General features: G+C 33.1%; 1 protein-coding gene across 2 annotated transcripts in view; it reads right to left on the bottom strand.

Moving 5' to 3' along the window:
• LOC143712720 (uncharacterized) overlaps positions 1 to 12,655 on the bottom strand; it is a 24,190-nt gene extending 11,535 nt beyond the window's left edge. For both annotated transcript variants that reach the window (XM_077204716.1, XM_077204717.1), the window contains exons 1-2: positions 12,567 to 12,655; positions 11,000 to 11,609 (exon numbers count right to left, since the gene is read on the bottom strand). In XM_077204716.1, coding sequence (XP_077060831.1) covers positions 11,000 to 11,600 — 601 coding nt within the window. In that variant the 5' untranslated portion in view covers positions 11,601 to 11,609; positions 12,567 to 12,655. The remainder of the gene's footprint in view (positions 1 to 10,999; positions 11,610 to 12,566) is intronic.

Raw genomic sequence — 12,655 nt, 5'->3', positions numbered from 1 at the left:
ACTAATCTTTCTTCTTTCTTTCTTTCTTTCTTTCTTTCTTTCTTTCTTTCTAACTAATCTTTCTTCTTTCTTTCTTTCTTTCTTTCTTTCTTTCTTACTAATCTTTCTTCTTTCTTTCTTTCTTTCTTTCTTTCCAACTAATCTTTCTTTTTTCTTTCTTTCTTTCTTTCTTTCTTTCTTTCTTTCTAACTAATCTTTCTTCTTTCTTTCTTTCTTTCTTTCTTTCTTTCTTTTTCTTTCTTTCTTTCTAACTAATCTTTCTTCTTTCTTTCTTTCTTTCTTTCTAACTAATCTTTCTTCTTTCTTCTTTCTTTCTTTCTTTCTTTCTTTCTTTCTTTCTTTCTTTCTAACTAATCTTTCTTCTTTCTTTCTAACTAATCTTTCTTTCTTTCTTTCTAACTAATCTTTATTCTTTCTTTCTTTCTAACTAATCTTTCTTCTTTCTTTCTTTCTTTCTTTCTTTCTTTCTTTCTAACTAATCTTTCTTCTTTCTTTCTTTCTTTCTAACTAATCTTTCTTCTTTCTTTCTTTCTTTCTAACTAATCTTTCTTCTTTCTTTCTTTCTTTCTTTCTTTCTTTCTTTTTCTTTCTTTCTAACTAATCTTTCTTCTTTCTTTCTTTCTTTCTTTCTTTCTTTCTAACTAATCTTTCTTCTTTCTTTCTTTCTTTCTTTCTAACTAATCTTTCTTCTTTCTTTCTTTCTTTCTAACTAATCTTTCTTTCTTTCTTTCTAACTAATCTTTCTTCTTTCTTTCTTTCTTTCTAACTACTCTTTCTTCTTTCTTTCTTTCTTTCTTTCTTTCTTTCTTTCTTTCTTTCTTTCTTTCTTTCTAACTAATCTTTCTTCTTTCTTTCTAACTAATCTTTCTTCTTTCTTTCTAACTAATCTTTCTTCTTTCTTTCTTTCTTTCTTTCTTTCTTTCTTTCTTTCTAACTAATCTTTCTTCTTTCTTTCTTTCTTTCTTTCTTTCTTTCTTTCTTTCTTTTTCTTTCTTTCTTTCTAACTAATCTTTCTTCTTTCTTTCTTTCTTTCTTTCTAACTAATCTTTCTTCTTTCTTTCTTTCTAACTATTCTTTCTTCTTTCTTTCTTTCTTTCTTTCTTTCTTTCTTTCTTTCTTTCTAACTAATCTTTCTTTCTAACTAATTCTTTCTTTCTTTCTTTCTAACTAATCTTTCTTCTTTCTTTCTTTCTTTCTTTCTTTCTAACTAATCTTTCTTCTTTCTTTCTTTCTTTCTTTCTTTCTTTCTTTCTTTCTTTCTTCCTTTCTTTCTTTCTTTCTTTTTCTTTCTTTCTTTTTCTTTCTTTCTTTCTAACTAATCTTTCTTCTTTCTTTCTTTCTTTCTAACTAATCTTTCTTCTTTCTTTCTTTCTAACTAATCTTTCTTTCTTTCTTTCTAACTAATCTTTCTTCTTTCTTTCTTTCTAACTAATCTTTCTTCTTTCTTTCTTTCTTTCTTTCTTTCTAACTAATCTTTCTTCTTTCTTTCTAACTAATCTTTCTTCTTTCTTTCTTTCTTTCTTTCTTTCTTTTTCTTTCTTTCTTTCTAACTAATCTTTCTTCTTTCTTTCTTTCTTTCTAACTAATCTTTCTTCTTTCTTTCTTTCTAACTATTCTTTCTTCTTTCTTTCTTTCTTTCTTTCTTTCTAACTAATCTTTCTTTCTAACTAATTCTTTCTTTCTTTCTAACTAATCTTTCTTTCTTTCTTTCTTTCTAACTAATCTTTCTTCTTTCTTTCTTTCTTTCTAGCTAATCTTTCTTCTTTCTTTCTAACTAATCTTTCTTCTTTCTTTCTTTCTTTCTAACTAATCTTTCTTATTTCTTTCTTTCTTTCTTTCTTTCTTTCTTTCTAACTAATCTTTCTTCTTTCTTTCTTTCTTTCTTTCTTTCTAACTAATCTTTCTTCTTTCTTTCTTTCTTTCTTTCTTTTTCTTTCTTTCTTTCTAACTAATCTTTCTTCTTTCTTTCTTTCTTTCTAACTAATCTTTCTTCTTTCTTTCTTTCTTTCTAACTAATCTTTCTTCTTTCTTTCTTTCTTTCTTTCTTTCTTTCTTTCTTTCTAACTAATCTTTCTTCTTTCTTTCTTTCTTTCTTTCTTTCTTTCTAACTAATCTTTCTTTCTAACTAATTCTTTCTTTCTTTCTTTCTAACTAATCTTTCTTCTTTCTTTCTTTCTTTCTAGCTAATCTTTCTTCTTTCTTTCTAACTAATCTTTCTTCTTTCTTTCTTTCTTTCTTTCTTTCTTTCTAACTAATATTTCTTTCTTTCTTTCTTTCTTTCTAACTGATATTTCTTCTTTCTTTCTAACTAATCTTTCTTTCTTTCTAACTAATCTTTCTTCTTTCTTTCTAACTAATCTTTCTTCTTTCTTTCTTTCTTTCTTTCTTTCTTTCTTTTTTACTTTTTCTTTCTTTCTTTCTAACTAATCTTTCTTCTTTCTTTCTTTCTTTCTTTCTTTCTTTCTAACTAATCTTTCTTCTTTCTTTCTTTCTTTCTAACTAATCTTTCTTTCTTTCTTTCTTTCTTTCTTTCTTTCTAATCTTTCTTCTTTCTTTCTTTCTTTCTTTCTTTCTAACTAATCTTTCTTTCTTTCTAACTAATCTATCTTTCTTTCTAACTAATCTTTCTTTCTAATCTATATTTCTTTCTAACTAATCTTTCTTTGTTTCTAACTAATCTTTCTTTGTTTCTAACTAATCCATCTTTCTTTCTAACTAATCCATCTTTCTTTCTCTTTCTAACTAATCTTTCTTTCTTTCTTTCTAACTAATCTTTTTTTCTATCTTTCTTTCTAACTAGTCTTTCTTTCTTTCTAGCTAATCTATCTTTCTTTCTAACTAATCTTTCTTTCTTTCTATTTATATCATAATAGCAGTTTAATTTCCTCCTTATCTTCACCTTGGTTACTGTGCAACGCGCCTCCAGGGCCACATTAGCTGTTCTTAAAATATACATTTCCTATTTTAACTAGTGTTGAAATAAATATACATGTTATGATGAAGATTTTAAAATATGCTCACATTTAAACACGAATCATTGTTATTACTGTTTAGAAAAGTTTTTGTCATGGAGTTTTGCGGGTTACCGTCGTGGTGACGAGTGGATCCTGATGTTAGCCAATTACTGCGTCTGCGTGACAAATAAGCCACATTTTCAGTAAAGTGAAGCTATCTTCTCAAAAGATCTGATAACTAGTGAAAAGCTTTGTCTGCAGATTGAAATGTATGAAACTGGGTTATAAACGACTTATTTCTTTGTTTGGCATGTTTAAGCTGCCTGATATCACACGCATCAAAGCCAACTGACCAATTCCATTAGTTCTGTTGTTGGAAGCTTCACAAAAGCAAATATTATAGGTGGATTATTACAGACTGTTTGTGTCTCGTCGTGTTTACCACCTCATCCAGTACAAAAAGTTATTGCAATGGTTTCTTGCTTTTTGACGCCTCCTGTACAGAACTGTGGCTAATGAGATTTCTATTTCCCAGAATGCTTTGCACGGGACATAATCGGAAGAGATAATGTTTAATTTATTTATCTTCGTGTTTTTAAGACAAATAAATTAAGGAGAAAGCTTGTTATTATAGTTTAATGTTGTATTGAGTTGGGATCTAGAGATGTTTTTGTTTTTGTGATGGAGTTCCCATCGTGGTGACGAGTGGAGCCTGCAGTTGGGCGGAGAACAGGCGCTGAACAGATTAAGCTGTGGTATTTATTGAGGGTGGAGGTGTCCAATATCGGTGTGGTGGAGGAGTCACAGTTCTGCTGTCTGACAGCTACGAGGAGCTCAGTGTTCCTGCAGCTCTACACCTCGACATCACTGCTGAGGACCTCCTCATAAAGCTAAAGTTCACACACACACCAGCAGTGTGAATTCATGAATTTATGTTACATTTAAATAACATATAAGAGAGTTTTAACATATTTTGGTTTGTGTTTTTCTATGCATTTCATAAAGGTAAATTAAATAAAGATTAAGTCTGATGCGTTTTATCACCTCCCTACCATAAACATAAATCATAAATGCTTAATGTTGCTCTGATCTTAATGCTACCAAGTACATTCAAAATTAAATAAGCTCATTAATAAATTCCAAATTAAACATTAAATTACTAGTCATTAACTAAGAGTAACATTTTCTCTAGGTCTAGGAGGTCGTATATATGACCTATGACATATGATATATGAATAAAGAAATAGAAGAGAGTAATTAATTAATTCATTATAACTGTTAATTACATATTTATATAATACTTATATAGAGAAGTAATGTGTACATACACAATTTAAAAAAAAATAGTGTTTTTTTATTTATTTATTTATTTTATATCGCACTTAACATTACCTCTAAACAAGCGCTGAAGACAATATATATGCCAACAATAATTCAAATTAGGTGTTGATTACCCACAGACAAATTTTGTAATTACCTATTATTAAATATGCTGTCCTTTCTGTCAAAGTGTCACTTGCGAAGAGTACAGACTCCCCATAACACTGTGACATAAACTTATAACATGTTTCAGAGTGTAGGGTTTGGGGGTTATCGTCGTGTTCACGTGTAGGTCCAGCCGTGAGGCAGACGACAGGCTCAGTCAATGCGCTTACATGAGTAACTGTTCATATCAATATTTCAGAAAGTCTGTATCTTACCGCATATTGTAATAGTGAAATAGAATGAAATGTATGTTGTTCTGAAGTCTGTTTGAGTTTATTATTGTTGGTGCTTAGTTTAATTATGTTTCTGCTACATAAGTACATTTAAAGTATTTTCTTTTTTTTGCCTCTCTATCTATCTATCTATCTATCTATCTATCTATCTATCTATCTATCTATCTATCTATCTATCTATCTATCTATCTATCTATCTATCCATCTATCCGTCTATCTATCTATCTATCTATCTATCTATCTATCTATCTATCTATCCGTCTATCCGTCTATCTATCTATCTATCTATCTATCTATCTATCTATCTATCCATCTATCTATCTATCTATCTATCTATCTATCTATCTATCCATCTATCTATCTATCTATCTATCATCTATCTATCTATCTATCCGTCTATCCATCTATCCATCTATCTATCCATCTATCTATCTATCTATCTATCATCTATCTATCTATCTATCTAATCTATCTATCTATCTATCTATCTATCATCTATCTATATATCTATCTATCTATCTATCATCTATCTATCTATCTATCTATCATCTATCTACAGGTCCTTCTCAAAAAATTAGCATATTGTGATAAAGTTCATTATTTTCCATAATGTAATGATAAAAATTAAACTTTCATATATTTTAGATTCATTGCACACCAACTGAAATATTTCAGGTCTTTTATTGTTTTAATACTGATGATTTTGGCATACAGCTCATGAAAACCCAAAATTCCTGTCTCAAAAAATTAGCATATCATGAAAAGGGTCTCTAAACGAGCTATTAACCTAATCATCTGAATCAACTAATTAACTCTAAACACCTGCAAAAGATTCCTGAGGCTTTTAAAAACTCACAGCCTGTTTCATTACTCAAAACCGCAATCATGGGTAAGACTGGCGACCTGACTGCTATCCAGAAGGCCTTCATTGACACCCTCAAGCAAGAGGGTAAGACACAGAAAGAAATTTCTGAACAAATAGGCTGTTCCCAGAGTGCTGTATCAAGGCACCTCAGTGGGAAGTCTGTGGGAAGGAAAAAGTGTGGCAAAAAACGCTGCACAACAAGAAGAGGTGACCGGACCCTGAGGAAGATTGTGGAGAAGGACCGATTCCAGACCTTGGGGGACCTGCGGAAGCAGTGGACTGAGTCTGGAGTAGAAACATCCAGAGTCACCGTGCACAGGCGTGAGCAGGAAATGGGCTACAGGTGCCGCATTCCCCAGGTCAAGCCACTTTTGAACCAGAAACAGCGGCAGAAGCGCCTGACCTGGGCTACAGAGAAGCAGCACTGGACTGTTGCTCAGTTTTGCATGTCATTCGGAAATCAAGGTGCCAGAGTCTGGAGGAAGACTGGGGAGAAGGAAATGCCAAAATGCCTGAAGTCCAGTGTCAAGTACCCACAGTCAGTGATGGTCTGGGGTGCCATGTCAGCCGCTGGTGTTGGTCCACTGTGTTTTATCAAGGGCAGGGTCAATGCAGCTAGCTATCAGGAGATTTTGGAGCACTTCATGCTTCCATCTGCTGAAAAGCTTTATGGAGATGAAGATTTCATTTTTCAGCACGACCTGGCACCTGCTCACAGTGCCAAAACCACTGGTAAATGGTTTACTGACCATGGTATTACTGCGCTCAATTGGCCTGCCAACTCTCCTGACCTGAACCCCATAGAGAATCTGTGGGATATTGAGAAGAGAAAGTTGAGAGACGCAAGACCCAACACTCTGGATGAGCTTAAGGCCGCTATCGAAGCATCCTGGGCCTCCATAACACCTCAGCAGTGCCACAGGCTGATTGCCTCCATGCCACGCCGCATTGAAGCAGTCATTTCTGCAAAAGGATTCCCGACCAAGTATTGAGTGCATAACTGAACATAATTATTTAAAGGTTGACTTTTTTTTATTTATTAAAAACACTTCTTTTATTGGTCGGATGAAATATGCTAATTTTTTGAGACAGGAATTTTGGGTTTTCATGAGCTGTATGCCAAAATCATCAGTATTAAAACAATAAAACACCTGAAATATTTCAGTTGGTGTGGAATGAATCTAAAATATATGAAAGTTTAATTTTTATCATTACATTATGGAAAATAATGAACTTTATCACAATATGCTAATTTTTTGAGAAGGACCTGTATATATCTATCATCTATCTATCTATCTATCTATCTATCTATCTATCTATCTATCATCTATCTATCTATCTATCTATCCGTCTATCCATCTATCTATCCATCCATCCATCCATCCATCCATCTATCTATCTATCTATCTATCTATCTATCTATCTATCTATCTATCTATCTATCTATCTATCTATCTATCTATCTATCTATCTATCATCTATCTATCTATCTATCTATCTATCTATCTATCTATCTATCTATCTATCTATCTATCTATCTAATCTATCTAACTAAAACTATTTCAAACTGAAAACCTTTAAACTGAAAGCTTTTAAAACTACTTCAAACTTTCTGGCTAGGCTTTTTCAAGCCAACTTAAAGTTTGCCAACAAACTTTTTATCTAGTTCAAATTAAAATGTTTATTGCACCGAATTTCTGTACTGAACATTAGTCTTAGTGTGAACAGACCTTGACTCCCTAAATGACACGTTATTTCACCCCAAAATAAAAATTCTGTCATCATTTATTCACCCTCAAGTTATTTTAAACTTGTATGAGATTATTTGTTCTATTAAACGCAAAGAAGATATTTTGAAGAATGTACCGTTGATGGACCCCACTGACTTCAATAGTAGGAAAAAAATACTATGGAAGTCAACGGTGAGCAGAAACTGATTGTTTACCGGCATTCTTCATATCTTCTTCATGTCTTCTTATAATATAATGCCCCATCTGTTTTTCCCCCCTGTATTTCTATATGACATAGTTGAGCAATATCACACAAGCAACCAGGATTTTTCCCCTAAATATCTGCTCAATTGCAAACGGGATATTGACTTTATATAACAGTTCAATAAACAAGAAGTTGATATTGTGTTATATTTTAGACACAATATTGACAACATTGTCTGTTTTTGCTCTATTTGGCAGATAAATAGGCTATAGTTCCAAACAAAGCCACAGATGGTGTGTGTCTCCCTCTCCGAGCAACATAAATGAATCAGCCATTTGAATGAATCAGTTGAATGAATGACTTAATGACTGCCGCCACCAACTGGAGGTTTTAGTTGCATATTTAAAGTTTATTTTAATTTTAAAAAATCGAAATACTACTTTTAAAACATAAATGTCATAGCATTAAACACAATGCATTACACAAAATGATGCGCATTAATGCAATTGTAATTGCAGTGTAAATACAATGTAAATGCAGCTTAAGATGCAGCTTTTGTGCCACTTCTGCAGTGTAAAATTTATTTAGTTGATACTGATGTCATTTAATTGGTAACGGTGTCTTGATATTCTAAATTAATTTGATTAAAGGAATAGCTGACTTAAAAATTAAAATTCTGTCATAATTTACTCTTCCTCAAGTTGTTTTACACCTGTATGAATTTCTTTCTTACGTTCAACCCAAAAGAAGATATTTTGAAGAATGTCGGTAACCAATCAGTTGATGGACCCCATTGACTTCCATAGTATTTTGTTTTCCTACTATTGAAGTCAATGGGGTCCATCAACTGATTGGTTACCGACATTCTTCAAAATATCTTCTTTTGGGTTGAACAGAAGGAAGACATTCATACAGGTGTGAAACAACTTGAGGGTGAGTAAACAGAATAACTATTTTTGGACATTCATTTTAAGTGAACTATTCTTTTAAATGTAAGAATCTTACCTAAAAGATGATGGATACATCTAATAAGGTTAAAAAAAAAACGTATAAAAGTCAAAAATGCCACAGGAAATGAATTTAAGCTGGCAGATGTTGCTCTTTAATGAAAACGTTACCTTCCACACAGAATGTAATGTGATACTTCTAAATGCATCTAAATTGGCTTGTCCAAAGAATATTTTCCTCTGAAATGATGTTTTGCGTTGACAATAGGTATACATTTTTTTCAGGCCAAGTCAAATCAGAAGTCAGGCCAATACTTTTGAAGCACAAGCTTAAAGACATTTAGAAGCACACCAGTTGTTGATTTAATATTATATTTTGAATAATATCATAATTCCTGTAGTTCGGATAAACCTCTGTCCTTATCCAGTCCAGGCCTTTAGCAGCTCTCTTTCTTTTGTCTGTTACCTCAGTTTTTGGCCATGGAAATAAAATTGTGGTGCATGCAATAATATGGCCCTTGTTATCATTAGAAATTGAACTTTTTGAATGAAATGTATATTTTGTTGCTATTTATTAGTTTAGCACATCCACAGAATGCACTTCTCAATATTTATCTTAGAATTTGAGAGTTTTAAGTTTAATGCTTAATGTAAAATTCAATTATAACTATTGAAAAACTCAGGACTTACCAGGAAATCCTGGTAATTCTGTAACTGTACTTGGCTTAAGTTTATAACACTACTGTGGCTTCCAGTTCTATACATATTATAGTGCCAAATATTGATTATATCTCCCTTCAATCTAAAGCAATAACTTATTCCCATCTAGATGACAGTCAAAAACTTTTCAGATTCTTCACTTACTGTGACAATTTCCAATTTTCCAGAATGAGATCACTGTCTGACTCACATTTACAGGACTTGATGTCAAACAGTGGAACATCCAATATGATTATGCTTGTGCGTGGAGTAAAAAAACTTGGAAGGAAAGTTTTTTTTTATATAAAAATTTACTGTAAAAAATAACCACATGTCCACAGTGGTGAAGCAAACAGAGCATAATATCCATTATTGTGTTTGTAAGAAAAACCACACTGAATGATTCAGTCATAATGCCCCCAAATTACAGAGATTTGGGTATTTCAAAAGACCATTTGATAACTTGCCTAGATATTTTAAATGGTTAGCTACACTGTGAGAGGGAGGATTGGTTAAATCAAATGAAAAAACTGTATTTGTGAAAAACTTATTTAATATGCACAGCATGGATTTTTGGAGTCCAACACATTTGGACTAGCTATACTGTAAGTGTAAAGCTACATGCCAAGATATATCTTAAGATGCCACACACTAACATAATGAGTGTTCTGGAATTCCTAACCTAAAGGAAAGAAGTACAGTCGCCACACCATTGACATCACAACCATAACCATTTAAGCTCTTGTGGTGCAAAGCATGACAGACCTTTCCACATGCCCACAACACATTTCTGTTGGGTTTCCAACAGCATACTTTCCTTAATTGTTCTGCTCTGTGTGTGCGAGTTTAGCAAAGAAAAGCTACAGTGCCAAACTCTTTAACTCCTGAGACACTCTGTCCTGAAATTAGGCAGCCACACATCATGCTGGAGAGTCAGCAATCGAAGTCTACTGTGGGTTTTTATATTTCCCCACAAATGATAGCTATGCAAAACCACAGCAGTCTGTTTCTACTTAATATTAGTATTTCGTTGTCTCTGAAGAAAGGAGAGAAAACTGTGTGTTGTTACATGACCTCAGTAAGCATTTTCACCCAGACTTTATGGAACACATGAACTTTAACAGTAATTGCTTTGTGTGGTTCCACACTGAGACTCTCTCTGGCTGAGGTTTGTCAGAGACATTCAGTCTTTTGTTCATTAAGTTTCACTATTACGGACTTTTAGTTTGAAATTCTTTATTTCCTGTGTTCTTTGTTCATGTTTCCCTCTTTCATTTGTTACTATTGTAATTAATTTAATCATCACACCTGCTAGTCTTTTTAGTTCACTATCTGGGTATAAAGTCCCTCATTTCTCTTCCTTAATTGTCAGATATTACTTGTGTTTGGAGTTTGCACAAGAAAACACTGTTACGTTGCCTGCAGATGATCTGAGTTTGTTTGATTAAATACTTTTATTTTTCAATTCATCTTCATCTGACCATCTTCTGTGGACTTGATTCACTGAGATTGTGACATGCGCTCACTGGGTTTTGGAGGATTGGGCTAAAATCACAGTATGTCAACAGGTATTGTACTCATTCAAATCAAACCCCAATATGCATCAACCTTTTATATGCCTTTTATCTGATGTCATTTCAATAGCTGTTTGCACCAGTCTCAAATTCTCTGAGGCTGATGAAAAATGAAAGTTGCAAAGTTACTTATAGTCTGTAGAATGTCTATTAGGGAGCATCAAAATAAAGAGTTAGCAGATATTAAAGAATATGAGAAGCTTCTGGAGTCAGCTGTCCATGACAGGCACAAAAACAGTAAAAATACTGTCTTATTATCATTATCAATAAACTCTGCGCAATATAAGGCAATATCACACTGACTCACCATCTGAAAGCCCTTCTACACCGCCTAGAACTGGAGTGGAGTCTGATTGTAATGACTCTTTCTGCTCAGCATCTCTGCAGCGCGAGATCTCTTTCAGAGAGTGTTTTTTCCTCAGAGTCTCAGTGTGGCCGGGTGAGCTTTCATAAGAAGTGTCAACCCTCTGTTCTGTTGTAGACTGTCCACTGTCTATTTCTGAAACTCCTTCTCTGTTCACTTTCAGGTCAGACTTCTTCTTAGAGAAGAGTTTGAGAAAGCCTTTAAAGGGAGAACGCCTCTTGGTTTTGCTTGATTCTTTCAGGCCCTTCCGGCCATTACACTGTAAATGAGATGCTGATGTTGTGCAGTCTGGGCACGTGTTGATCTTCAGAAGCCTCTCTGCAGAGCAGTGTGTGGAGGGGTCACTGGACGCCCGTCTGGCCTGGCTTCCTCGCTCATCCCTTTTCACCCTCTTGAGTTGTTTCAGCTGATGTTTCCTGCATCCCTCATTCAGGCTGAGGCTCCGCTTGACGTACGTCTCTAACAGACATTTAGCACACTTCTGATCCAACAACAGCAGCTGAGAGTTACGGGAAGCAGACTTGAACATGTTTGTACTTTGCATTCACAATGTCTATAAAATGAAACAATATAATACTGTTAGAACCAAAAAACACACACATGAACACTGTATTTTCATCTATTTTATAGCATTTGATCTAGCCTATCCAAAATACACACAACAATAACATTTCCACATTCTCATATGTGCTCTTTTTGACAAACCTACAAGTGTTTGTTTTTCTACCTTTATTTTCTTATTTCATCAAAATGACCCCACAACTTTGTGACAGGCATCATTTATTTTATTCACACAATAAATATCTAATCGATTTATATTATTTCACTGTTTTTAGATTATCATATTTTTTTCTATATCTATCTATCTATCTATATCTATCTATCTATCTATCTATATCTATATATATATATATATATACATAGCCTATAGGCCTATTATATAATGAAAATTATTAATTCTTTAGTCGTCTAATAGATTATTTGTACTATTCGAAAACACATTTCCACTAAAAAATAGGACTATGGTAAAAGTCACAGTTAACTTAGACCACCACTTACAGTTTACAGTGTAAGGTTTTCATCAAATATATATATGTATGTATGTATGTATGTATGTATGTATGTATGTATGTATATATATATATATATATATATATATATATATATATATATATATATATATATATATATATATATATATATATATAAGCATATCTAAACGGTTAAAATGAAACTGTATCTGTTAAAACGGAAATTAGGTCCCGGTCAGTGCCGTGTCTCAAAACCTAGCGAGCTGTCTGCCTACTTAGATATCTTTGGGCAACATGTAAAGTTAACGGGTTTGATGGCTCCAACTGCTTGTCTAAGTAGGCAGCTCACTAAGTTTAGAGACACAGCCTTTACCTTCGTACTCTCCCAAAAACACTTTTCATTTGTTGAGACCGCCAGACGCGCTGTCTCGCTCATTACACTTATGGCGACATCATTATTTAAAGTAAATAAACCTCACCTTATTGGATGTAGACCACATTTGGACGTAGAGATCAAATAACGATTTAAAAAGTGCTTGCACTTGCAGAAGTAACGCACAACTTCCCT

This window comes from Siphateles boraxobius, unplaced genomic scaffold, assembly GCF_051911475.1.
Source record: "Siphateles boraxobius isolate OS27281-9 unplaced genomic scaffold, OSU_SipBor_1 50, whole genome shotgun sequence".
In the NCBI taxonomy this organism is placed as follows: domain Eukaryota; kingdom Metazoa; phylum Chordata; class Actinopteri; order Cypriniformes; family Leuciscidae; genus Siphateles; species Siphateles boraxobius.
Note: the sequence above shows the minus strand (reverse complement) of the source record. Positions and strands in the feature narration are given on the sequence as shown.